Source organism: Nycticebus coucang, chromosome 8, assembly GCF_027406575.1.
Source record: "Nycticebus coucang isolate mNycCou1 chromosome 8, mNycCou1.pri, whole genome shotgun sequence".
In the NCBI taxonomy this organism is placed as follows: domain Eukaryota; kingdom Metazoa; phylum Chordata; class Mammalia; order Primates; family Lorisidae; genus Nycticebus; species Nycticebus coucang.
This window is the reverse complement of record NC_069787.1, coordinates 6,969,161-6,996,270: the sequence shown is the minus strand read 5'-3', so window position 1 is coordinate 6,996,270 and position 27,110 is coordinate 6,969,161. Positions and strand designations below refer to the sequence as shown.

The 27,110-nt window shown below is 41.5% G+C and overlaps 1 protein-coding gene across 3 annotated transcripts in view; it reads right to left on the bottom strand.

Annotated features, from left to right (window-relative positions):
* RAF1 (Raf-1 proto-oncogene, serine/threonine kinase) overlaps positions 1 to 27,110 on the bottom strand; it is a 94,172-nt gene that overhangs the window by 3,990 nt on the left and 63,072 nt on the right. For all 3 annotated transcript variants that reach the window (XM_053600081.1, XM_053600082.1, XM_053600083.1), the window contains 10 exons: positions 25,535 to 25,637; positions 25,094 to 25,251; positions 23,106 to 23,204; positions 20,532 to 20,685; positions 11,206 to 11,233; positions 10,974 to 11,101; positions 10,621 to 10,738; positions 3,467 to 3,551; positions 2,727 to 2,903; positions 513 to 559 (listed from right to left, as the gene is read on the bottom strand). In XM_053600081.1, coding sequence (XP_053456056.1) covers positions 513 to 559; positions 2,727 to 2,903; positions 3,467 to 3,551; positions 10,621 to 10,738; positions 10,974 to 11,101; positions 11,206 to 11,233; positions 20,532 to 20,685; positions 23,106 to 23,204; positions 25,094 to 25,251; positions 25,535 to 25,637 — 1,097 coding nt within the window. The remainder of the gene's footprint in view (positions 1 to 512; positions 560 to 2,726; positions 2,904 to 3,466; positions 3,552 to 10,620; positions 10,739 to 10,973; positions 11,102 to 11,205; positions 11,234 to 20,531; positions 20,686 to 23,105; positions 23,205 to 25,093; positions 25,252 to 25,534; positions 25,638 to 27,110) is intronic.

Below are 27,110 nucleotides of genomic sequence, written 5' to 3'. Positions count from 1 at the left end.
TGTACATTAAAGATGATTTTAAGCAGTAATTCTAGAAAGACTGCCAACACTTGTCCTGTAGTTACTTTCTGACCAGATACACACAGTCCACAAACTAGAAATAAACATAAAAGACAAAAGCCAATCCTCCCCCAGTTAAATCAGTAATAAACAATGTAATAAAATTATACCTATTTCAAGCATAACCCAACCATGTTGTTATCTCAGTTCTCCTGGGAATGTTTCCAAATCACTTTTGCTGAGATAAACTTAGAAAGGACCTTCCCTAGACAGCACTCTCAGTGTGTCCAGGAGACAGACGCTGCTGGAGAGCATGCCAGGAGCAAGTGTCCCTCAGAACTGGTTCTTACAGAAGTTAACTTTCTGACTTTTCTTGCTTCCTCTTCTATGCCTAAATAAGATATCGATATTATCCCCCTGGCACCAAGAACCACTTGTGATAAAAAGGCTCCCTTCTGTTTCCCTAAATTTAGAACTGAGCATTCAAAAGAAACTTAACCACCAAAGGATACTGTTGGATTTCATGTCTCTGTGGATAATGTTCTTTGCATGCAAATAGCTGTGAAAGGAAAAGAAATAGAACAGTTTGAGGGACATGAGTAGAAAGCAGTTTCAAACTGCAGCTAAGAAGTCAAGCCATTGAATGCCTGGCTCCCAGCACAGTGCTACACACAGGGCCTGGCTGGCCTGCTGCTGCTCAGTCTGCTCCACATCACTCCTTCCTGAAGGGGAGGCCACAGCACAGACATGCCAGCACTTCTTTAAACATCAATTTGACTCACTTAAGTAATTCTGAAAACCCAATGTCCATCAAGTGATGAATGAATAATATGGTCTACCCATATGGAATATTTATTATTGAGCCACAAAAAGGAATGAGGTACTGACACATGCTACACTTGGATTAACCCTGAAAATATGGTAAGGCAGCCAGGCATTGCTTAACCATAGGCTGTCTTCTGAGAGACAGGGCATGAAGCCGTTTCACCATTATACTGACATCATAGTGTGTACAGCCTAGATGGCACAGCCTGCTGCTCCTAGTACAGTGTGCTACTGTGCTGAGTACTGAAGGCAGCTGCAACACAATGGTGTTTGTGTCTCAACACAGAAACAGTACAGTAAAAATACAGTATTATAAATCATGTGAATTCACTGTCCCATATGCAGTCTGTCATTGAAATATTATGTTGTGTATGGGTGGCGCCTGTGGCTCAGTGAGCAGGGCGCCGGCCCCATATACCGAGGGTGGCGGGTTCAAACCCAGCCCCGGCCAAAATGCAACCAAAAAATAGCCAGGCATTATGGCGGGTGCCTGTAGTCCCAGCTGCTTGGGAGGCTGAGGCAAGAGAATCGCGTAAGCCCAGGAGTTGGAGGTTGCTGTGAGCCGTGTGACGTCACAGCACTCTACCCGAGGGCGGTACAGTGAGACTCTGTCTCTACAAAAAAAAAAAAAAGAAATATTATGCTGTGTATAACTGTATTACACCTTGCATGATTCCATTTATATGAAACGTACAAAGCAGGCAAAATCCATAGAGACAGAAATTAAGACTGTCACGAGGTGGGAGGCATGTGGGGTGACAACTAATGGGTATAGGGTTTCTTTCTGGGGTGATAAAATTTATTTTTCTTCTCTTTCTTTCTTTTTTTTTTTTTTAAGACAGAGTCTCACTTTGTCGCCCTGAGTAGAGCATCATGACATCATAGCTCATAGCAACCTCAAACTCTTAGGCTCAAGTGATTCTCTTGCTGTAGCCTCCCAAGTAGCTGGGACTACAGGTGCCGCCACAAAGCCCAGCTATTTTTAGAGACGAGGTCTCGCTCTGGCTCAGGCTGGTCTTGAACCTGTGAGCTCAGGCAATCCACCCACCTTGGCCTCTCAGAGTACTGGAAATACAGGCGTGAGCCATTGTGCCTGGCTCCTTGGGGTGATAAAATTTTCTAAATTTAGGTAGTGGTGACAGCTAGCTGCACAACTCTGAATATACTAGAAAACTAATGAATTGTACACTTTAACAGGGTGAGCTGTATGGTATGTGATTTATATAAATATATTTTTTCCTCGATAAATGTGTATCAATAATTTTTTCCTAAAACATAATACTGACTACTTCTTAAAATACAGAGAATGAAACCTCCATATGAATTTTAAAAACAGAATATGAGAATTTAGGTAGTGCTTGCAAGCTGAGCTTTATCTAGGGGTATAAGGAGTTCTTGTTCCTCTACCTTAAGTGACGCTTGAAGGGAAAGCTTGAGAAGCACTTAAGGAATGTGTCAAGCAGACACCCGGAAGAACACTATCTAATAAAAGAAGCTGAGGGTGACCTTTAAAAAGCCTTCTCTAAAAGGACAATACCCAGAAAGTGGCACCTGGTCAAACCTCATGTGGAACTCTGTGGCTGGGCCATGCCTCAGCCATCTCAGCACAGGGCACCACCACAGCTGTCCAAGCAGAAGGTGTCTGGCCCTACTATATCCTGAGGTCTCAGGATGGATCTAGGGGAGCAGCTGGAGCATGAATTGGAAACCCAAGGGGGCAACCTAGCTTGGGCGAGGAATCTGAAAATTATCAGTCCTAATAACTGATCCCCTCCAGTCCAGCTGTGCAAAGACATCACTGAGTTTACTTAATGGACTAGAAGGCTTTTCTAGCTCTTGGTTCTGATGTAGGGACAGGGTGACGCTGGACCCCAGAGAGAGTCGGCAGGCCATTTACTCACTCCATTCCCTGAGCCGTCTGCCGGGCAATTTCAATTAACTGGAACATCTGAAACTTGGTCTCCTGGACGTGCAGGTGTTTATAGAGGCTGCTGCCCTCACACCACTGAGTCACAATCGCCAGGTTGTCCTTTGTCATGTACCCCATGAAGAGCAGAATGTTCACATGCCGTGTTTTGCTGGGGAGGGGAAAGAAAATGCTTAGGGAAGATTACTGTGCTTTCCCATGGATACTGGATTCTGTGTGGTCTTGACACTACCCACACTCCCAGTGTGCAGAGGCTGCAAGAGCAAATGCACAAGACAGCTGATGATCTAGTTGGTGTTCTGAGGAAACAAAAGAACCCCTCTTCTGTAGAAGCCACCGTGATGTACTTTATTCCTTCGAGTCTAAAAACGACTCAAAGATTTGAAACTCAGAATGAGGCAACCTGGCTACAAAAAGTGCACTTGGAAATAAAGGTAAAATGAACACCTATTTCTCCCTACCTCAAACCAGAACCAGGAGACAGAACCTGGGCGACTGAAGTTAGTGTGCCCTGAGGAGAGTGTTTTCAAGAAAAAGGGCTCTTCTTGAAAGAGGTGACAACCACATAAACTGGAAAGACACATTCTTTTACTTCTAGGGAAGGGATGTCCAGCCATAGGAACTCCATCTCGAGTCCTAGCCCCTTCCTCTGTAGTTCCAATACCCCTCCCCAATCCACGACTGGGGGATTGGACAGGCCAGCTTTCTACTCACCGCAGGACAGCCACTTCATTCCTGAAGGCCTGGAACTGCTCTGGGGTTGGGTCAACAACCTTTAGGATCTTTACTGCAACGTCTCCTACAAATGAGTTTGTGGTCAGTGCAATCAATTTAATGATCTTAATTTTCAAATGACCTTCTGGAAGTTTTGAGGAAATACAATGAATCGCTTATCCAAAGAATCATATAAATCTCCAAATTTCTCAATAATTCAAGTGGCTGAAAAAAGTTAAATAGATTAGTTGTTATTCCTTATCCACCTCACAGACCCTTACTAGGCCTGATTTTTTTGTTCTTTTTTTTTTTTTCTTGAGACAGCGTCTCACAGAGTCACCCTGGATAGAGTGCTATAGCGTCATAACTCAGAGCAACCTCAAACTCCAGGGCTCAAGCAATCCTCTTGCCTCAGCCTCCTGAGCAGCCGGGTCTACAGGTGCCTGCCACAATGCTCAGCTAATTTTTCTATTTTTAGTAGAAATGGGGTTTTGCTCTTGCTCAGGCTGGTCTTGAACTCCTGAGCTCAGGTGATCCACCTGCCTTGACCTCCCAGAGTGTTAGGATTACAGACATAAGCCACCACAACTGGCAATAGGCTTGATTTAAAGGATTCAAATCAACCTTGGCCTGTAGGGATACAATTAGTGATTATGTGAATGCCCCAACATGTACAAGACGTCTGGGGCCTAAACGATGGTGTAAGGGAAGCAAACCATTTAGCAAGCTGTTGATGCCGAACTCAGCATACATACTTCAGTGAGAACTGAGATGGTTGCAGGTAAAAAGTCAGATATCTATTGAGGCCAGATGCTGTGGCTTATGCCTGTAATCCTTACACTCTAGGAGGTGGAAGTGGGAGCTCGAGACCAGACTGAGCAAGAGTGAGACCCTATCTTTACTAAAAATAAAAAAAAAATTAACCAGGCATTGTGGCAATTGCCTATAGTCTCAGCTACTTGCTGTAGGCTCAGGCAGGATTGCTTGAGCTCAGGAGTTAGAGGTTGCTGTGAGCTAGGCTAATGCCACAGCACTCTAACCTGGGGCAACAGAGTGACACTGTCTTAAAAAAGGAAAAAAAATCTTATATATAGAAATGAAGCTCCTTTGTTTTTAATGATTAGGAAGTAATCCAATAATACATAGTGACTGCTTACTATACTTAACTATCCTGGCACTATGTATATTTTTATCTCCTTCTCTCCTTACAAACACCCCATGATGTAAAGACCGTTATCCTCATTTACAGAAGTAAGCAGAGAAGTTTAGTCACTGCCCAAAGGAAAAAGTGCTGGAGCTAGAATGCCCAGTCACAGTTCTTCCCACAGTACTGACACCTCACCGTCAGGTATGGGACTAAAACCAGCCCCTTGGCATTAGCTTCAGAAGCATCCAGTCAGGGATCACTTCCAATTTTTATGTGCTACAGATTTAGAAGCCACTTTGAAGTTTTAATATCAATAACATTTATAATAGTAATTATAATAAATTACTTGAAGTCCTATAAAGATCTCAAATTTCCATGACAAATAAGTTTACTAAAACATGGCCTTCGAATAGTCGAAGTAGGAGTCAGCTGAAAGGCACCTGAGTGCTGACTAAGCCCCTCCACATGTCAGGTGCAGTGCCCTGCAGCACCCCCTTGCAGCCTCTCTGATGGAGTATTCCTCACTTCACTTTTGGGGAGCAAAGTGATAGAGATGGTTCTTATGTATAATGGTTCAACTGCCTCCCTGTCGTCTCTGGCTTTATCATCTCAAGTTTCAATGGCTGACAGTGGGAACAGAAAGGAAGGTGTGAGATGGCAGTGATGAGGCCCAGGCTCCACCCAAGGGCAGAGCCTTCCAAGGGAGGAGAAGGGGCAGGGTGTAGGAAGGAGGTATAGGAAGATGCTGGAAGATGCTCAGAAGGAGCTGCTTCTTGGGACTTGCCTATTTCACAGACCTGGTTTTCAGTCCCATTCCTCCTCTGGGCATGCTCTAGTTGTCGCTGGACTCAACTTCCCCGTATCATTCTGGTTCTCATCAGTAATGGAACTTCAGCACTCACAGCTAATGCCCATTCACCATGACTTAACTCTAACCTTGTAGTCAACTGGACTGAAATTGGTGACTTTCATATACACTATTACATTCTCCACCTCTAGCTTCTACTCTTTGGAACAATGAACAGGACTTATCCTTGTTAAAAGTTCCATCATCAGAGGCAGCTGAAGTCTTCTTACTTTTTCATCCACATCTACTTCTGCCTGTCACTGACAGAACAGGGTCAAACCAAAGACAGCCTATATCCTGTGGAAACCCATCTGCCAGCCAACTAACCTTACACAGTGAAGTAATAGATTATATGCAATACTTTACAAAAGCCAGAGCTATATTCTATACTACAGCACTATCTTCATATATATGTAAATAATACAAGGACTGCCATGAGAGGATTCCAAAACAGATTTAAGGCCTATAGCTCAGTGGCTAGGGCACCAGCCACATACACCAGAGCTGGCAGGTTCAAATCCAGCCCGGGCCTGCCAAACAACAATGACAACTACAAGCAAAAATATAGCCAAGCATTGTGGTGGGCGCCTATTGTCCTAGCTACTTGGGAGGCTGTGGCAAGAGAATTGCTAAAGTCCAAGAGTTGGAGGTTGCTATGAGCTGTGATGCCACGGCACTCTACCAAGGGAGACAAAGTGAGACTCTGTCTCAAAAAAACAAACAAACAAAAAATGATTTTTTACTGGTAGGAACTGTCTGGAGATGAAAACGGGGTCTTAGGTAATGAGCTGCCCATCACCCTGGTTTGGTGTTTTTTTTTTTAAGCAAAAGGATAGAGTTTCACTAAAAGATGAAAAGTAAAAGAGATAGATGAGTGGGGGCGGCGCCTGTGGCTCAAAGGAGTAGGGTGCCAGCCCCTTATGCCAGAGGTGGTGGGTTCAAACCCAGCCCTGGCTGGAAACCGCAAAAAAAAAAAAAAAAAAAAGACAGATGAGGGGGAACAGAATCTCCAGCAGCGGACTGGGGTCCCAAATGGACAGCCCCCATCACCCTGGTTTTCAAGCAAAGGACGACTAAACTTCTCCAAAGGTCTCATAAAATCCTGGACACCATTTCAGCCAAATGATACCCAGTCTTTACAGGTGCCCACAACATCCCACCCGTGGGCCTCCCTCCATTACTCTCCCCCTTGTCTGTGCTGCCACAGCCACTCAGGTCTCCAGCTCTCCGCACTTGCTGTTGCGGCTTCCCGGCATCTGCACCACCTTCTGGCCTCCACGTGAACGCTTCCTTCTTGCCAAACTTGTCTCTGACCAATGCAACTAAAAATTGTGAACCAGGCCTGCCTCTCCACTCCCTATCTACTTTCCTCCATTTTTCTCCTTAGCTTTTATTTTATTTTATCTTATTGTTTTTGATACAGAGTCTCAGCCCCCACCAAAATGCCCAGCTATTTTTTGTTGCAGTTGTCATTGTTGTTTAGCTGGCCTGGGCCGTTTTCCAACTCGCCACCCTTGGTGTATGTGGCTGGCACTGTAACCACTGTGCTAGGGGCGCCAAGCTGCATTTACTTTATTTTTAATGTTTGTGAGACGGAGTCTTGCTCTTTCACCCCAGGTAGAGTGCAGTGGCAAGATACTATCTCACTGCAACTCAGACTCCTGGGCTTAAGCAATCTTCCTGCCTCAACCTCCTAAGTAGCTGTGACTACAGATACCTACCATAATGCCTGGCTAGTTTTTCTAATTTTTGTAGAGCTGGGGGTCTCACTCGTGTTCAGGCTGGCCTTGAACTTCTGAGCTCAAGCCAAGTCTCCCACCTCAGCCTCCCAGAGTGCTGGGACTACAGGTGTGAGCCACTGTACCTGGCCCTTCTTTAGCACTTATACTACATACTTTATTTTTCTTATTGTCACCACTAGACTAGAAATTGCATGAGAATTTTTATCTGTTTTGTTCACCACTTCATTTCCTAGCCCCTAGAAGAATGCCAAAAAACCAACCAACCAACCTCAGGAAACAATGAATGAAAAAATGAACTTTAAGATGAAATTGTCAGCAAGGCAAGGGGAAATTTGGGACTCAGTCCCCAGACGGACCTTACCTTGCCCCAAGTCTACAGAATTAGGCCTGGGCCCAAAACAAAGGTGGCTCTCTGACCTGGCTCAGCAGCCCTTGGGCATTCCTAAATTGCCCTTCCCAGCACTCCCCGCAGGAGGCAGTCATACACTGCTTCATGCTCACTCCTCGCTCTTTTCAAACTGACACTTCTCAAGTGAAAACTGTACAGTGATATTTTATCTTTCCCTTTTGGAATTATCCAAACATCCTTTCAGCTGGTGATCTTATAACATTTAAAGGACATAAAACAATCAAACATAAAACATTTATCGCTAGGCAATGTCCTATGGAAGGTAGACCATGAAGTAGTTACTATGTATCAAACCAAAACTTCTTTCCTTTAATAGCAAAGTTAGAGGCAAATAAAAACTTGGAATGTTTTTACCTTTTTTTAAATGTTATCATGTCATTAGCTTAAATGTTTTTACCTTTTTAAACATAAAGTCGTTTTCCTGCTTTAACCATTTGGGATTGTCTCGTTATTCTTTACACCTCTCCTTTCTGAAGCAGAACAGAATGAACACCACTCCTCCTCTTCCATGCACCCCAGTCCCTCCCCCTGGCTGGTTACACCAGGCTGCTGGCCCCATTTAAGTGGCCCAAGGATGTTCTTCTTATGTTTGCAGATGTGTTAGAGGGTCTTTCTACTTCTCATACTGTCAGTGATTATTCCTGCTGCCATCATTCTGACAGCCCCTGGGACTGGCTTCATTCCTCTAATATAATTAGCAAAAGTTGACCAATGTGACCTCCAAAAGGAGTGTCTGAGTTTGGGCCTGAGGAACTCCCCCTTACTTAAATATGCGGGCTACAGTTCATGCATCTGAGGCCTCTACCTTGCTTTGAGACCCTTTCCACAGCTGCTGAGTTCAAAAATTTTTTCATCAGGCCAAGGTGACTCATGCCTATAATCCTAACACTCTGAGAGCAATCTGAGAAAGAATGAGACCCTGTCTCTACTTAAAAGAAAAAAGAAAGAAGGCCGGATGCGGTGGCTCACTCCTATAATCCTAGCACTAGGAGGCCAGGCAGGTGGATACTTGAGCTCATGAGTTCGAGACCAGCCTGAGCAACAGCGAAACGCCTGTCTCTATTAAAAATAGAAAAACTGAGGCAAGAGGATCACTTGAGCCCAAGTTGGAGGTTGCTGCTCCTGAATCCTCTGATTTTTGAGACTCTAATTTACAAAATCCTAGAATCTTAAAAACATGTTATCTACATACTAACACTACAACAAATACATCTTATCATAGTTTTAAAAGCTCAGACTATTGAGAGAAAATACAAGGTCATAAGCAATACTATGTACTCTTGCTCTGCAAAATTATGAATCCAAAAAAAAAAAAGGGCTCAAGCAGAGGAAAATTAAATTTTGATACAACTTAAGCTGCCTCTATTGGCTTTTAAAATGTAATATAAAAACGATCAAATGCAAGCATTAAATACAATATCCACTGCTCTGCTCCCTATAATCCCTGGCAGCCCTGTTATCTCAGATACATGCACTCTACCCTATAAAATACTCGTGGTTCTGGTTTGCGCCCATAGCCACATACACCAAAGCTAGCGGGTTTGAGCCCAGCCTGGGCTTGCTAAACAACAATGACAACTACAAACAAAAAATAGCCAGGCGTTGTGGCGGGTGCCTGTAGTCTCAGCTACTCGGGAGGCTGAGGCAAGAGAATCACTTAAGCCCAAGAATTTGAGGTGGCTATGAGCTGTGATGCCACAGCACTCTACCGAGGGTGACAAGGTAAAACTTTGTTTCAAAAAAAAAAAAAAAAAAAGGCTTATATTCTTCTTCCCTAAGGGATCCCCAGGATATTTGTAAAATCTAAAATATTCAGCAATAGTATCATTTCTCTGGGAGCTGGGAGGCAGGCCAACGGTATATATTAGATGCAATTTTCAAAGAAAAAGGAATCATCCTACATGTAATTTACAAATTCCCCTAAAGAACCAGAAATGTGTCAGATGATTAACTTCAAGTGGCAAAAACCCCTGTCTTAAAAAGCAACGAGGTACTAAGAAACTGTTTCTTAGTTTTCAACACCTTGCACTTTAATGTTCCAATCATCTGATGCTCAATCTTTGACCATTTGTCTATAAAGATAACTATAGTCACACCCAAAGCAGAAATACAGTCATCTGGGCACTTTAGGGTTTTGCTTTATTATAATCTGAATTTAGAAGAGATGACTTTTTGGGAACATAAAGCATTTTCAAGAAAATACTGCCTGTATTTGTTAAAGTTGTAAATCCAGAGTCAATAAAAACCTGATAATGTTGCAAGAGGGACTTTACCTAACAATTGCAATCAGTGTAACTGGCTTATTGTACCCTCAATGAATCCCGAACAATAAAAAAATAAAATAAAATAAAACAAACAAAAAAAAACCAAACCTGATAATGTTAAATATGTTGCCAAAATACACAAGCTATAGCTACATAAACAGTACCTTTCTTCCAAATGACAGCATTTTCTATTAAAATAAGAACACTAATACTACGTATAAAGATTCAAGAACTAAGTCTATGAATTCCCTGTTTGATGGAGATATCCACAACTATTTCTAGAGCAGAGCAAAAAGAAGCAATTTTAGGAAGTTACTGGCTTTCATCTGCCCGAATGTTTGGTCACAGACAAGTAAGACCCCCTCTCTGGACCTCAGTTTTCTTGGATACAAAATTCCTTAGTGGTCTTTTCCAGCTTCAAACTTCTAGGATCCATGCTTTCTCCATAGCAGCAGATTTAAGGAGTTTTGAAGCATGTTCCATGTGCAAACTCTATCTATGATCAGTTTATAAGGAAGCTGAAGCACCCTTGACTTTTGATTATAGGGGTCAAATCTTGTTCACTAATTTCTAATTATCCCAGCAACTTTATGATGTTAATTAAAAAACTATGAGTCTAAAAGGAATGTGCTGTAATTTCAGAGATAGTAAGTTCAGTCTTTAGATGTAATCAAGTATCTATGGGAAAGTGTTTTCTCTAGAACCTCTCTGGACCCCTACAGTAAAGGGAGGGCCCCAAACTTACCATGCCACTTGCCCTTATAAACAGTTCCAAAGGAGCCTGACCCAATCCGGGTGGAAAGCATCACTTCACTGGCTTCTATCTCCCAGTAATAGCTTGAATCTCTCTGTCCACGAGGCCTCTGAAACAGGCAGAAATTATTAATACACTCTATGGAATCCTAGTAACAAAGGCATTAATGAAAGGACCAACCCAAACCCATGTGTTCCCATGTCATTTAAAAATAAGACATAGTAAACCATAATTCCAATTTCTTTTTCTTTCTTTTTTTTTTTTAAGAGACAGATAATCTAATCTTCATCTAGGTTTTTCTCACTGAACCCTAACTGGCAGGAGGTACCCTTGGCCATACTCACAATTTTGTTCTTCTCCTGGGTCCCGGGTCCTGGTGCCCGCTCTCTTTGTGCTGGCACAGGTGTTTTAGGCTGTGACCAGCCTGTTGGGCTCAGATTGTTGGGGCTGCTGGACAGGGCTGAAGGTGAAGCTTAATAGACAAACAGAATCCACACATGGATAAGCCAACAGAAGATACACAGCAATAAAAAGAAAAAGCCCATTACTATTTGTTAAAGAACTACGGAAAAGTACCTGATTCGCTGTGACTTCGAATTGCATCCTGAAACAGAAAGGAAAAGCTGGTCAACCAGTAAATCAGAAAAGATTTCCTCTGGGGAAGGGAAAAGAAAGGATGAGGATTTGCAGGAACAAAATGAATTATAAAACCTCTAAAACATAAAAGTCTAATAACATACTCTATTCAACTTTCCTTGATTAAATTCATGAAATATCAGTGGTCACTACCTCCAAGATTGGTTTTTCATCAAATATTAGAACAATTGGTATTAATTTTTCATATATAGTGAAAAACCTTATTTTACTCAGGCAAAACAATGCATACAACAAACATACTCTTTCAAGGAAAATTATTACTCAGGTGTCTCTAAAACTTTGGATCTTGCTCCAGTGAGAATAAAAAAAAAAGGGTGGGGGTGGGGGGTCTATGGCCAGCTAACCAAGCTCACTCTTATCCCACTAGGGGTTAGGGTAAACTGGCCAGAAGTTGGATTTGATAAGGGTAAAGCACTATGACTACATACTTCATCCAAACCGAAAATCATGGAAAGACCACAAATCTCCAACTCCAAAACCTACATCCATATGTAAGAAAACACATCTGAACAGGTAAAGAGACTTAGCCAGGGTTACATAAAAAGGTGGCAGAAATATAGCCAGAATCTATCATCCGTGGATTTCAACCCATAACCCCCGTTCACCACAAAATGCTGCTTCATATCTTATGGGTAAGTTCTGAAATTAGTTACATTCTACTGATGCGAGAACTGAAAGGCTACCTTTAGAACTGATTAGGATCTGTTTGCGGGGGCCTCCCTTAGACCTAAATCCTAACTAACTTTAAAAATTTGTACTTGGAGAATTTATAACAGAATAATATAAAACCACTTGGCCCCATTTCCTCAAAAATGATATTATTCTGGGAAGTCCTATTGTTTTTTGTATATAACTAAGATACTTGGTTCAACACAACTATAACTAGAATGTTCCCATTCAATAACATCTTTACAAGAAAAAAGAATCATAAACCAAGCTGTCCCCCACCCATAAAGCCTAGTTCTGTTTCCCAAATGTGGTTAGTCCTCAGAATCAGCTGAAGAGGTGTGTAAGAATAAAGAGTTCCTCTGCACCCCCCACACTAGGATTAAGTATCTCTGAGAGCTAGAGGTGGGAAGCCCAGGAATCCATATATTTTAAGTTTGGCAAGTTAACTGCCAGGTGGGCAAAACACTGGCCAAAATTAATCTGGATTTCAACAGTGTATTCAGCCTCTGTAGCTCATAGCTATTATTAGACAACCTTAATTATCTAACTAATCTGTTCTTAGTTTAGCCAAAGCATAACACAGAAGTGTATTTTTTTTTTTTTTTTTGGAGACTGAGTCTCACCATGTCGTCCTAGGTAGAGTGGCATGGTGTCACAGCTCACAGCAAACTCAAACTCTTGGGCTTAAGCAATTCTTTTGCCTCAGCCTCCCAAGTAGCTGGACTATAGGCACCTGCCAAAACGCCCGGCTATTTTTTGGTTGTAGCTGTCACTGTTGTTTAGCAGGCCCAGGCTAGGTTCGAACCTGCCAGCTCTGGTATTTGTGGTTGGCACCCTACCTGCTGAGCTACAGGCACCGAGTCAACACAGCGTATTTTTATTAACCAGAATTATATTCCCATGTGCTAGCAATTTTTTCTTCATGTCATAGTAATCTTCTTCCCTGTATCCATTATATACTCTACAGTTTATTCTGTGCTAATTTCTACAGCTACATTACTTTATCCTAGAAAGAATTTTTCAATTATCCTGAATCTAAATATTAAAGAAACTACAAAAATTTAAATAAAGCAACAATGTCCACTTTAAAAATACTGAATAACCGACCTGGCACAGGGGCTCACACCTGTAATCCTAACACTCTGGGAGGCCAAGGCAGAAAGATTGGTTTCAACTCAGGAGCTCAAGACCAGCCTAACTAAGCAAGATCGAGACCTCATCTCTACAAAATCGGAAAAATTAGCCAGGCACTGTGGTGAGCACCTACAGTCCCAGCTACATGGGAGGCTGAGACAGGAGGATCACTTGCGCCTAGGAGTTTGAGGTTGCTGTGAGCCATGATGACACCAGTGCACTCTACCCAGGGGAACAGAGCTATCTCAAAAAGAAAAACACCTGACCCCTGTGATCAAAAAATGACAAGAAAACAAGGACCAAAATTTAATCTGTTTTCAAAATACAAAAAGTGCTAAGCAGAATAACCATACTAGTGATTTTGTAATAAAAATTGTTAAATGTTCACTTACAATGTTCCCTCTGGGTATTAGAGTATTTACACAAGAAAAAATGACACAGAAATAATAAAATTCATAGCTTATAATGACCTCCTCACAGTCGTGGCAGGACAAGTCTATCAACTGATTTGAGGTCTGAGGAGAGAAACAGTGCCTGATCTGACGGGTGCTCCTAAGGCTTTTCAGTGAACAATTCATGATGCAGACTGAGCACATTACCTCTGGTAAGCATTTCTTTTTTTAATTTTAATAATATATTTTATTTAACCCAGTCAAATATTTGGATTAAATATCTAAAATATTATTTCTACATATACTCAGTATTAAACAATGTTTATGAAATATTTTGCATTTTTGGAATTAAGTATTCAAAATCTGGAATGTATTTCACAGTAACAGCATATCTAAATTTTGACTACCCACATTTCGAGCTTTTTTTTTTTTTTTTTTAAAGACAAGAGTCTCATGTTACCGCCCTCGGTAGAGTGTCTTGGCGTCACAGCTCACACCAACCTCCAACTCCTGGGCTTAGGCGATTCTCTTGCCTTAGCCTCCCGAGTAGCTAGGACTACAGGTGCCTGCCACAATGCCCGGCTATTTTTTGTTGCAGTTTGGGCGGGGCAGGGTTTGAACCCGCCACCCTCAGCATATGGGGCTGGCACCCTACCCACTGAGCCACAGGCGCGGCCCACACATTTCAAGTTTCTTTTTTTTTTTTTTTTTTATAGAGACAGAGTCTCACTTTATGGCCCTTGGTAGAGTGCCGTGGCCTCACACAGCTCACAGCAACCTCCAACTCCTGGGCTCAAGTGATTCTCTTGCCTCAGCCTCCCGAGTAGCTGGGACTACAGGCGCCCGCCACAAAGCCCGGCTATTTTTTTTTTTTTTTTGCAGTTTTTGGCCGGGGCTGGGTTTGAACCTACCACCTCTGGCATATGGGGCTAGCACCCTACTCTTTGAGCCACAGGCGCTGCCCCATTTCAAGTTTCTTAACAGTCTTATGTATCTGGTGGCTACCATATTGGATAGTGTATTTTTCAAAGCTGCAACTAAGAATTCACCTAATTCTTTTTATTTATTTATTTTTGCTTGGGATTCATTAAGGGTACAAATAATTAGGTTATACCAATTTCATTTGTTAAAGTCCCTCTTGTAATTGTATCCCACCCCAAGAGTTATGCCATACACCGTGATCCGCACACCCCTCTGTCTCCTCCCCTCTCCTCACTTGTTCATTTCCCTACCCCCCCCACCTTCTATTAGCTCATCTACTGCCTTCATATTATAACTGAGTACATTAGATTCTTGTTTCTCCATTCTTGTGATGCTTTACTAAGAAGAATGAGTTCCACCTCCATCCAGGTTAATACAAAAGATGTAAAGTCCCATCTTTTTTTAGTGGCTGAATAGTAGTCCATGGTGTACATATACCACAGTTGGTTAATCCATTCCTGGGATGGTAGGCATTTAGGTTGTTTGTACATTTTGGTGATTGTAAATTGAGCTGCAATAAACAGCAAATGTCCTTATGATAAAAGGATTTTTTTTTCTTCTGGGTAGATGCCCAATAATGGGATTGCAGGATCAAATGGGAGGTCTAATTTGAGTTCTTTGAGGATTCTCCATACTTCTTTCCAAAAAGGTTGTATTAGTTGGCAGTCTCACCGGCAGTGTAAAAGTGTTCCCTTCACTCCACATCCATCCATCTGCAGCTTTGAGACCTTATGATGTGGGCCATTCTCACTTGGGGTTAGGTGATATCTCAGGGTAGTTTTGATTTGCATTTCTCTGATGACTAGGGACGATGAGCATTTTTTCATATGTATGTTAGCCATTTGTCTGTCTTTTTTATTCTATTCGTGATTCCTGCCCAGTGATGGATGGGATTGTTGGGTTTTTTTTTGAGTTCTCTGTAGATCCTAGTTATCAAGCTTTTGTCTCATTCATAATATGCAAATATCTTCTTCCATTCTGAAGGTTGTCTGTTTGCTTTGGTTGTCCTTTCCTTAGCTGTACAGAAGCTTTTCAGTTAATTAAGTCCCATTTGTTTATTTTTGTTGTTGCAACTGCCAAGGAAGTCTTCTTCGTAAACTCATTCCCCAGGCCGATATCTACAAGAGGTTTCCCCATACTTTCTTTGAGGAATTTATTGTTTGATGCCTTAAATTTAAATCTTTTACCCATCTTGAATCAATTTTTTTAAGTGGTAAGAGGGGCAGGCCCAGTTTCAGTCTTTTGCATGTGGTTTTCCAGTTTTCCCAACACCATTTATTTAACAGGGATTCTTTTCCCCAGTGTTATGTTCTTGTTTGTTTTATCAAACATCGGGTGACTGTAACAGGTTAGTGTCATCTCATGGTTTTCTATTCAGTCCCAAATGTCAGTCTCTATTTTTGTGCCAATATCATGCTGTTTTGATCACTATGGCCTTGTAGAATAGTTGAAAATCTGGTAGGGTGACACCCACGGCTTTGTTTTTATTACTAAGAATGCCGTGTCTATACAGGGTTTCTTCTGGTTCCATACAAAATGAAGAGTTATTTTTTCCAAATCTTGAAAGTATGATGATGGTATTTTAACGGGGATTACAGTGAATCTGTAGATTGTTTTGGATAGTACAGACATTTCCACCATGTTGATTCTTCCCAGCCATGAGCGTATTCTTCCATTTGTTAATAAGAGGTCCTTCACCTCTTTTGTTAAGTATATTCTTAGGTATTCCTTTTCTTCTTTTTTTTCTGAAGCTACTGTGGAGGGAATTGTGTCCCTGATTAGCTCTCATCTTGGCTGTTACTGGTATGTAGAAAGGCTACTGATTTGTGGACAATGATTTTACATCCTGAGACATTGCTGTATTCTTTGATCACTTCCAGGAGTCTTTCAGGTTCTCTAAGAGTCTATGAAATCATATAGTCAGCAAAGCATGAGAGTTTGACCTCCTTTGCCCCCATTTGGATGCCCTTTATTTCCTTCTCTTGCCTGATTGTATTGGCTAGAATTTCCAGCATTAGGGTGAATAGCAGTGGCGATACAGGACAACCCTGTCTGGTTCCAGTTCTAAGTGGAAAAAGTCTTCCATTTTACTCCATTCAGTATAAGATTAGCTGTGTGTTTGTCGTTGATGTCTTTGATCACGTTAAGAAATGTGCCACCTATGCCTAAATTCTTAAGTGTTCTAATTAGAAAAGGATGCTGAAAAGAAAAGAAAAGGATGCTGAATTTTATTGAGTGCTTTTTCTGCATCTATTGAGAGGACCATATGGTCTTTGCTTTTGTTTCTGTCATAATGGTGAATTATGTTTATGGACTTGCGTATGGTAAACCAGCCTTGCATCCCAGGGATGAAACCGACTTGGTTGGGATGAATGATTTTTTTTTTTTTACTGTGTAGCTGTAATCTTTTGGCTAGGATTTTATTGAGAATTTTTGGATCTATATTCATTAGTGAAATTGGTCCGAAATTCTCCTTTTTAATTGGGTCTTTTCCTGGTTTTGGTATCAGGATGATGTTTCCTTCATAAACATGTTGTGGAAGGTCCTTCCTTCTCAATTTTTTTGAATAATTTCTGCAGTATGGGTATAAGCTCTTCTTTGAAGGTTTCATAGAATTCTGGTATGAAGCCATCTGAACCAGGGCTTTTTGTTGTTGTTGGGAGATTTTTTTTATTGTTTCTTCAATCTCAGTTCTTGAAATTGGTCTGCTCAATAGATCTACTTCCTCAAGTCAAGGGAGAGGGTGTGATTCCAGGTATTGATCCTCCACGTCGTCAAATTTCTGGGCAAAAGAGTTTCTTGTAAGGCGGCACCTGTGGCTCAGTGAGAAGGGCGCTGGCCCCATATAGTGAGGGTGGCGGGTTCAAACCTAGCCCTGGCCAAACTGCAACCAAAAAATAGCTGGGTGTTGTGGCGGGCACCTGTAGTCCCAGCTGCTCGGGAGGCTGAGGCAAGAGAATTGTGTAAGCCCAAGAGCTAGAGGTTGCTGTGAGTCCTGTGATGTCATGGCACTCTACTGGAGGGCGGTACAGTGAGACTCTGTCTCTACAAAAAAAAAAAAGTTTCTTGTAGTACTCAGAAATGATCTCTTGTATCTCGGTGGCATCTGTTATTTCCTCTAACATGCTATCTTTGGTGATTGCCTGATTGTTTCCTCAGCATTCAGACCCTGCGGGGTTGGGATCTTAAAGCTCACAAGAATCCTTCAGGGGCAGGTCTCACAGTGCCCCCGACTACCGTTTGCTTGGGGGTGTGGGAGTCCCTCAGCCTGTCCCAAGAGTGGCCTTCTGATCCTGGCAGGTGGAATTAAGATGGCTGTGTTTTAGGCCCCTGCTAAAGACCTTCTCATGATCTTCCCAGCCAGCTGGTCCTGGCTGCCAAGATCATCTCCAGCCTCACCAGCCACCAAATGTATGGCAAATCCATTCTGGGATTCCAATCTGATGCTGTGTACTGTTCGAGTCCGCCCACTCTACCAAACTTTCCACTCAGCATGTAGCTTCCTCCAACAACTTAAAACTCTGGAAAGGCTTCCTCCTGTCCTGGATCTCTGTGGGAGGTTAGCCGATCTCAGTCAGTTGCAATCACTTGCGTAATTCATCAGATTTCCACTGCTCTAGATCATACGCCGTATCCAGCTCACCGTCTCCTCATTGTGCTCCCTTAGCCATGACTCTGTGTAAGGTCCCTGTGCCAGGTACGACTGGGTTCTCTCTTTTTTTCCCAGTAGTTCTAGATCTCAGCTGAACGGTCCTTCTGGTCTACCATCTTGCTCCGCCCCCTTCCTCTGGTAAGCTTTTAAGAAAGGATTTCCCAGAGCATATCAGTCAAAATGACACATTTCTAATGTGTAAATAGAATACGATGTGAGCACTAATTAAATAAGTCTAACATTAGATTTTAATTGAATTCTTTTTCTTTTTTTGAGACAGAGTTTTGCTCTGCTGCCTGGGCTAGTGTGCAGAGGCATCATGATAGCTCACTGCAACCTCAAACTCTTAGGGTCAATCAATCTGCCTGTCTCAGCCTCTTGAGTAGCTGGGACTACAGGCACACACCATCACACTAGCCTAAATTTTCCAATGTTTGTAGAAATAGAGTCTCACTCTGTTGCTTAGGCTAGTCTCAAACTCCTGGCATCAAGCAATCCTTCGACCTTGGCCTCCCAGAAGGCTAGGATTACAGATCTAGGCTACCATGCCTGGCCTAGAATTGATTTAAAAAAACAAAAACAATAAAAATCTCTCGCCCTCAAAATTTAACTTGAGAAAAAAAAATTTTTTTTGCAGTTTTTGGCCAGGGCTGGATTTGAACCTGCCACCTCCAGCATATGGGGCCAGCGCTCTACTCCTTTGAGCCACAGGCACCACCCAAGAAAAAAAAAAAAAAAAAAAAAATTTTTTTTTTTTTTTTTAAGAGATGGGATCTTGCTATGTTGCCCAGACTGGAGTGTGGTGGCGTGATTCTAGCTCACTGTAGCCTCAGACTCCTAGGCTCAATTGATCCTCCTCCCTCAGTCTGGGATACAGGTACACACAAATGCATCCAACCTAACTTGATAAATTTACTTCACCTGTTAGTGATACTCCATACCATGTACTCTATTGCCAAAAGAAAATATGGAAAGAGATCTAGCAAGAAATATAAATTTAACTTAGCAACTGTTTCATTTTTGATAGTTTACTGACTGACGGTCTTAGCAATCCTGTTAATTACAAGAAAGCAAAAGCATGAAGAAAAATACCTACTCTGTGTGGCGTCTGTGGCTCAGTGAGTAGGGTGCCTGCCCCGTATACCGAGGGTGGCGGGTTCGAACCTGGCCCCAGCCAAAACTGCAACAACAACAAAAAAATACCTACTCTTCCCTTCAAACAAAATCGTCTGGACCATGTCCTGGAAGAAGTATTTAGGCTGTTATTCTATCCAAAGCAATGAGAAGTAAAGAACAAAGGAAGTATTTTAATTGTATTCAGTTGTTATTAAAGATGAAGCAGAAAGTAAACCAAATAAACAGAAAGTATCAAAAAGCCAAGAAAAGAAAAAGCAGTATGAAAACACTAGTTTCTGGCATTTTTATATCTCCCTACATATCTGCTTATTAAAACCCTACAACGGCTCGGTGCCTGTAGCTCAAGCAGCAAAGGCGCCAGCCACATACACCAGAGCTGATGGGTTCGAATCCAGCCTGGGCCTGCCAAACAATGACAACTACAAAAAAAAAGAGCCGGGTGTTGTGGTGGGCGCCTGTAGTCCCAGCTACTCGGGAGGCTGAGGCAAGAGAATCACTTAAGCCAGGAGTTGGAGGTAGCTGTGAGCTGTGATGCCCCAGCACTCTACCCAGGGTTTGAGGCTCTGTCTCAAAACAACAACAACAAAAAAAACCTATGACTCCACCCTCTCATTTCTAAATAAAGTCACTTAAAAGTCATCTAGAGCGCTTGCAGTTCTCCATAACTATTCTTTTCTTTCCCACACCAAAATGAAAGTACTCTTTATGTACCTTACGCGCCAGCTCAGGAAATCCTATTCACGTCTGACGTGGGAAGAATGAGTTTAAAGGGCAACATTTCTTCAGGAAGTTTTAGTTCTCTGCTTGAATGATATAACTACTAACTGGATTATTCAGCCAGCCTAAATAAAGATATGGGTTAAAAAGAAATTTTAAAAGTCTGGGGAACTGGGCAGCGCCTGTGGTTCAGTAAGTAGGGTGCCGGCCCCATATACCGAGGGTGGCAGATTCGAACCTGGCCCTGGTCAAACTGCAAAAAAAAAAAAATAGCTGGGCATTGTAGCGGGCACCTGCAGTCCCAGCCACTCAGGAGGCTGAGGCAAGAGAATCTCCTAAGCCCAAGAGCTGGAGGTTGCTGTGAGCTGTGACACCACAGTACTCTACCAAGGGTGACAAAATAAGACTCTGTCTCAGAAAAAAAAAAAAGTCTGGGGAACTGAGGAAGTGCTGGAACATTTCTGATCAGGTTTGATACCCCAAACGCACTGAAATAATAATCAAACCATACCCATGACATTAACTGACTGATACTCATCACCACCCACAAGGGGCCCTATTACCTCAATCATCCTGCTGTCCACAGGAAGAGTGGTGCTGACCATGTGGACATTAGGTGTGGACGTTGACCTCTGCCTCTGGGAGAGGGAACCTTCAGAGGAGGGGCTGGAGGTGTTGAACGTGAAGGCGTGAGGTGTGGAATATCTGTGCTGGGAACTAGGCGAGGAGGAGAAAGAAAATTTCATGATTGGCACTCCGGCCTCCCCCCTGGTAGTTTTTCAACAACCTAATTTTATTAAAATGCTTAGTGTCTCTGGGCATGGTGGCTCATGCCTATAGTCATAGGACTTTGGAAAGCCAAGGTGTGAGGATTGCTTGAAGTCAGGAAGCCAAGACCAGCCTTGGCGACATAGTGAGACCCCATCTCTGCAAAAAATTTAAAAATTAGCAGGGAGTGGTGGCACACCCCTGTAGTCTGAGCTACTTGGGAGGCTGAAGCAGGAGGATCTCTTGAGCCCAGGAGTTTCAGACTCAGTGAGTTATGATCACACCACTGCACTGTAGCCCAGGCAACAAAGCAAGACTGTCTCAAAAAACAAAAACGAGGGCGTTGCCTGTGGCTCAGTGGGTAGGGTGCCGGTCCCATATATCGAGGGTGGTGGGTTCCAACCTGGCCTCGGCCAAACTACAACCAAAAAATAGCTGGGCATTCTGGCAGGCGCCTGTAGTCCCAGCTACTCGGGAGGCTGAGGCAAGAGAATTGCCTAAGCCCAGGAGTTGGAGGTTGCTGTGAGCTGTGATGCCACAGTACTCTACCGAGGGCAATAAAGTAAGACTCTGTTCGAAACAAAACAAAAAGACACCACTCAGGAACAAACTCTACCTATGTAACCTTTGATAAAATGTTCCATTCTTTCAAATATATGCCAGCTAAAAATTCTTTTCTGTCTAGGTGCCTTTGGATGCAAGTTTTTAAAAAAGGAAAAAATAATATATGTGCTTGGAATTCAATGGAGAAGAGAACAAAACATATATATTTTCTTCTTTTTAATAAATCACCTCCACAGATTACTCCAAATTTTTATAGCATCTCTAGGAAAGAACAGGTTAACATTTGTCAGCCACACCACCACCTATAAAGTTAGGTGGAACTTGTCCAGTTTCATTTAGAGACTAAATTAGAGAACTTTAAGGAAAATTTTAACCACCTAAGTTAGACCTACTGAGTCTGCAGAAGGGCCAAAATTTTACCCACTGTGCATCCTTTCCCCTACAACCAGCACACTAAATTGAGAATTTAGTTTTTGATTGTAATACCTAATTGTGAAACTAATCACTGGGCTCTTCCAGCCAAACCCACCCTCCCACTAACCAAACTGGGAAAGTGCATTAAGAAGTAAAATATTTTCATTATTTGCTCTAAAGATCAGTTTGAGCTTTGTTCAATTCAGGTAACACTCACCTACGAATTCAAGGGGAAAAAAGCTAGTTTCTCTAAGGGAAATTGTTGCCTTCACACATAATTCTCTGTTTTTATCTTCAGAGACCCAGTTTCTTCTAATCTTTACAGGCAAGTACAATTTTGGGGCATACTTGCTTTTCAAATGAATAAGAGCCATATACAAATATATATCTAGATATCTTTCAATATAAATTCTTTCTCTGAAATATGCTACCTTTAACAATTTTCATGTTAGTACCCCCCCCCCTTTTTTTGAAGATAAGAGTTTTGCTTTGTTCCCCAGGCTGGAGCACTGTGGTGTGATCATAGCTCACTGAAGATCTTAACTTCTAGGCTCAAGAAATCCCTTACCTCAACCTCCTGAATAGATAGCACTATAAGTGTGCACCACTGTGCCTGACTAATTTATTTTATTTTATTCTATTCTTTCTTTTTTTAGACAAGGTTTCACTCTGTTTCTCAGGCTGGTCTTGAACTCCTGGCCTCAAGCCATCTTCCTGCCTTGGCCTCTGAAAGTGCTAGAATTTCAGGCATGTGGTGGCTTTATTTGGGCCATGGTGGTTTTATCTGATTGAAGTAAGATATTTTGGACAAGACATAGATTTTACTTTGGTTCCAAATACATGTGTAAAACTAAAAGATATGTGTATTGAACAAAACTCTGATTTTAAAAACTGAGTAACTCAAGAACAAGTTATGTGGAAGCTCATAGTCACATGAGGAAAGATATTTACATCAATTTTCTCTCATTTGATTTTTTAAAGACAGCCGTCTACTAAATACAATGGTTTTTAGCAATGTAAGGCCAGAACAAACACTTCAAAGTCAAGGATTTTAATTTTACTGAATCACTGTATTCAATTTGGGGACCCTTTCTTTGAGGCTCAACTTACTACATATTGAGGAAAGCAGAATCTCAAGCTCTTTAAAATGTAATGAGATATTAAGGGGTGTGCTATGATAACTGTATGTAATCAAAGTCATTTTCAGAATGTAAGGACTACAGGACCACAAAGATAAACCTGAACGTTTTGCTGTAATACCATTATCAAATTCCACAGAGGCAGCAAGGGGTTTACAGAGAGAGAGGGGAGGGAATGCAAAGGAACTTGGCCTTCCAACCCACCAACCCTAATGTAACTTTCCAAAAGAAAAGCTATAGGTAAAAAATTACCTAACAGGTATCCGGGAAACAGACTCTCGCATACGACGCATTGTGAAAGAAGGCAGTGCTGGGACCCCACTATCACCAATGGTAGAATTTGGAAACAATCTAAATGAAAGAAGGGAAATACTAGTTTACAGACTTGCAGTAATTTTACAGAAAGATACAGCCTGCTTTGCCTTGCAAACTTATAGCTACTCAAACTGGATTTTTTCTAGTTGTATCTGCCTGTACTGTTTTAGGCTACCTGGATGTAAAGGAACCACCATGCCAAATAACTGGGTTTGCATAATTACAGAATGTGAATAATATTGACCTGTAAATGAATACACAGATTTCAGTGTGCATTTCCAGGAAAGACTGGTCAAATGTCCAGTTATATCAAAATTATGTTTTTTAAAGTTGCAATAGGGCATTTTATAACCAATATCACATACAGCTTTTCTGGAAACATTCCATTGTGAAACACATATGTGAAAAAACTAAAATATGGACAATAAATCATATTTAGCACCAAAACTCAAAGACAGGAAGAAAGGAGATTAATTAGGTAACTTCTCCATAAGCTGGGACTTGTGCTAAATTTTATGTTATCTCAGCTAATCCTTGCAAGTACAATGCAAGGAATTAATATCCCCTTTTCAGATGAACTGAGGTTCAGAGGTGTTTACAGTTAGTAACCACTGAGACGTTGACACATTTGTTGGACTCCAAAACTTGTGCCATTTATGCTACTCAAATTCTCGCTCCAAAATCAACATGTAACTTAACCATGAATCACAAAAGCAAAAAAGATGCTACCATCATGGTTTAATGATAACATTCCCAGGGTTTTTCTAATAACTTCATAAAAGGATAAGCAGGACTTTAGCTTTTCATTATCTGTGTTAACAGTATTTAAAAGGCCATTTGGGACATGCACTTTTAATTTAAACTTTAATTTTTTTTTTCGTAGAGACAGAGTCTCATTTTATCGCCCTCAGTAGAGTGCTGTGGAGTCACGCGGCTCACAGCAACCTCCAACTCCTGGGCTTAGGCGATTCTCTTGCCTCAGCCTCCCAAGTAGCTGGGACTACAGGCGCCTGCCACAACATCTGGCTATTTTTTTGTTGCAGTTTGGCCGTGGGCGGGTTTGAACTTGCCACCCTTCATATACAGGGCCGGCACCCTACCCACTGGGCCACAGGCGCCACCCAACTTTAAATTATTTTTTGAGACAGAGTCTCTTACTTTGTTGCCCCTGGTAGAGTGCAGTGGCATCACAGCTCACAGCAACCTCAAACTCTTGGCCTCAAGCGATTCTCTTGCCTCAGCCTCCCAAGTAGTCCCAGCTACTTGGGAGGCACCCACCACAATGCCCAGCTGTTTTTAGAGACCAGGTCTTGTTCTGGCTCAGGCTGGTCTCAAACTTGTAAGCTCAGACAATCCACCCACCTAGGTCTCCCAGAGTGCTAGGATTATAGGCATGATCCACCGCACTTGGCCTAAACTTTTAAATTTAATAAAAAATGAAATATATTTTGGTAACGGGCATGTCTGCTAATGGAAGGAAGAGTCTTCTAAATAATAAAGTTTTCACCTGTTTGAGGTGAAGAAAATAGCACCGTGTTTTCTGTTCCTTTTCAATATCAATGGCCAATCAGCATATTCATCAAAATACAGGGTCATTCATGTCTACAAGTAACCCTGATACTGTTAAGAAAGAAAAGCCCAAAATCTTGTTCTTTTCTTTACTAAATCACAGCATGTCAATCTCTATGTGATAGATAATGAATAGGTCCTACGTGCTCATTTTGGGGTCACAAAGCCACATTCGACCTAGCTAGTTTTAGAACTATGTTTCTAAAGTAGTTGGTTTCTAGATCACAATAATTCATTTCACAAGTCTAGAGCCCAGACTTGTCAAAATGTATAAGCACCCTTAAAAGTATATACACGTATATTCCCTATCTCTACATTCTTTGGGGGCAGGGGGTGGGGGGAGAAAAAGGTCTTACAAGAGTTGTCTGATATTACTCCAGTCCACACACATAGTAGGTACTTTGGTGCTACAGTGCTCATGAAATTTGTAGCCACAAGTCTGACATCGAAATCCATTTAGCAGGAACTTCTGACAGATGTCACAGAAGGCAAGCTTCAGGAACGTCTTCCGAGCCTGTAGGAATAAAGGTGTAAATTATGCTGAATAAATGAAAGATGAAAAAAGACATAGTAATTTCTTCCCCCACCCCTGAGTTTTGACAAAATGAAGAATCCTACTTCTAGTATTTGTACAATCAATAAAGTACACAGCTAATGAAATCTAAATTGCCTTACAGTAAACAATGGCATAACAGTGTTTTAAACAATCAATAATATATATGCTTATTACCAGCAGTGAATTCCTGTTACGCCAGGCAAAGCAATCAACACCCCACAGAGAGAGATCTGCAACTTACAAAGTTGTGTGTTGTGAGGGGAACATGATCCAGGAAATCTACTTGAAGTTCTTCTCCAATCAAAGAGGCAGCATCAGTATTCCAATCTAAACGGGCTTTTTTACTAAAAAAGATTTTTAAAAAACATAATATGAAAGGGAAATGTTTCAACAAGATAGGAGTTCAATGTAAATAACAGCTACCATTAATTGTATGCTATATAAACATTACTTAATCCATACATTAGCTTATTTAATTTATACGAAACTATAAATTAGTTAATTTAATTCAAAAGTGAATTAAATGAGAAAATTTGCGTTCTAAGAACGTAACTTACTCAAGGTCACACAGTGAGTTTTGAGGGCCTAGCCTGGAATCAAAGTCTGTGCTCTTTTTTTTTTTTTTTGGAGTCTGTACTCCAAAGCCTGTGTTTTTTTTTTTTTTTTTGAGACAGAGCCCCAAGCTATTGCCCTGGGTAGAGTACTGTGGCATCACAGCTCATAGCAACCTCAAACTCCTAGGCTCAAGGGATTCTCCTGTCTCCGCCTCCCAAGTAGCTGGGACTACAGGTGCCTGCCACAACGTCCGGCTATTTTTTTGGTTACAGCCGTCATTATTGTTTGGTGGGCCCGGGCTAGATTCGAACCCGCCAGTTCAGGTGTATGTGGCTGGCACCTTAGCCTCTTGAGCCACAGGCACCAAGCCAAAGCCTGTGCTCTTAAAGTATTCTTTAAACAATGATATATAACAATCCCATGATAAAGTAAATACATATTAAATTGTACATTGACATTAAAATCATAAAAAATCCTAAAATCCTGTGAAATAGGTTATAAATATTGCTACAGAATCAAAATTTGGTCTTCAATAGCCTATTTCCATCTAGAAGATATATAAAGGAAGCACAAATGAAACACACTTTTCTATAATAACAGACTCAGATCTATAGAGCTGCAGGGTCTATAAATATGTGTATAAGTCTATGGGAGACATAACTGTCTTAAAATGTACTCTGAAACCACTCTTTCTGTGCTTAGAATAATAAAACAAAAAATTTAATACATGTAACTTAAAAAGTAATGCCCATATTCCTTTCTCATGTCTTGTCCAATTAATCTGGCTTATTTCCTGAAGGAAGAATATACTCAGGTAAAGAGAAAATATACTCATCACTTAGCAGAAGCCTATTCAAAGCCATTTTTCTAGTTATCTAACAGTAAATATGTGGGTCACTATGAAAGTTTTGAGATACACAAAGATCAAGAAACATAAAATGTGCACAGAAGGAAACAAATGAAGCCCTCTGAGCAACACAAGCTGAGCATGTTGAAATTTGTACAGGTGAATCATAAAGGACACTGACAACTGTTGTTTCTTATAAGTGAAATAATAGACCATAACACAGTCTGTTGCAAAACTTCTGTAGTGATTTTTATAATATATTCCTTAATATAATTCCCTACACATAGTCTGGTAAATCCACTCCAAAGTCCTGTTTGCCCTAATGAAGAAAAGGAGGGGAAGCACTATTTTCTGATCAGTCTGCAGGCACTTGTCTATCCGAATAAACTTGGAGTAGGGGTAGCTTTAAACCAAC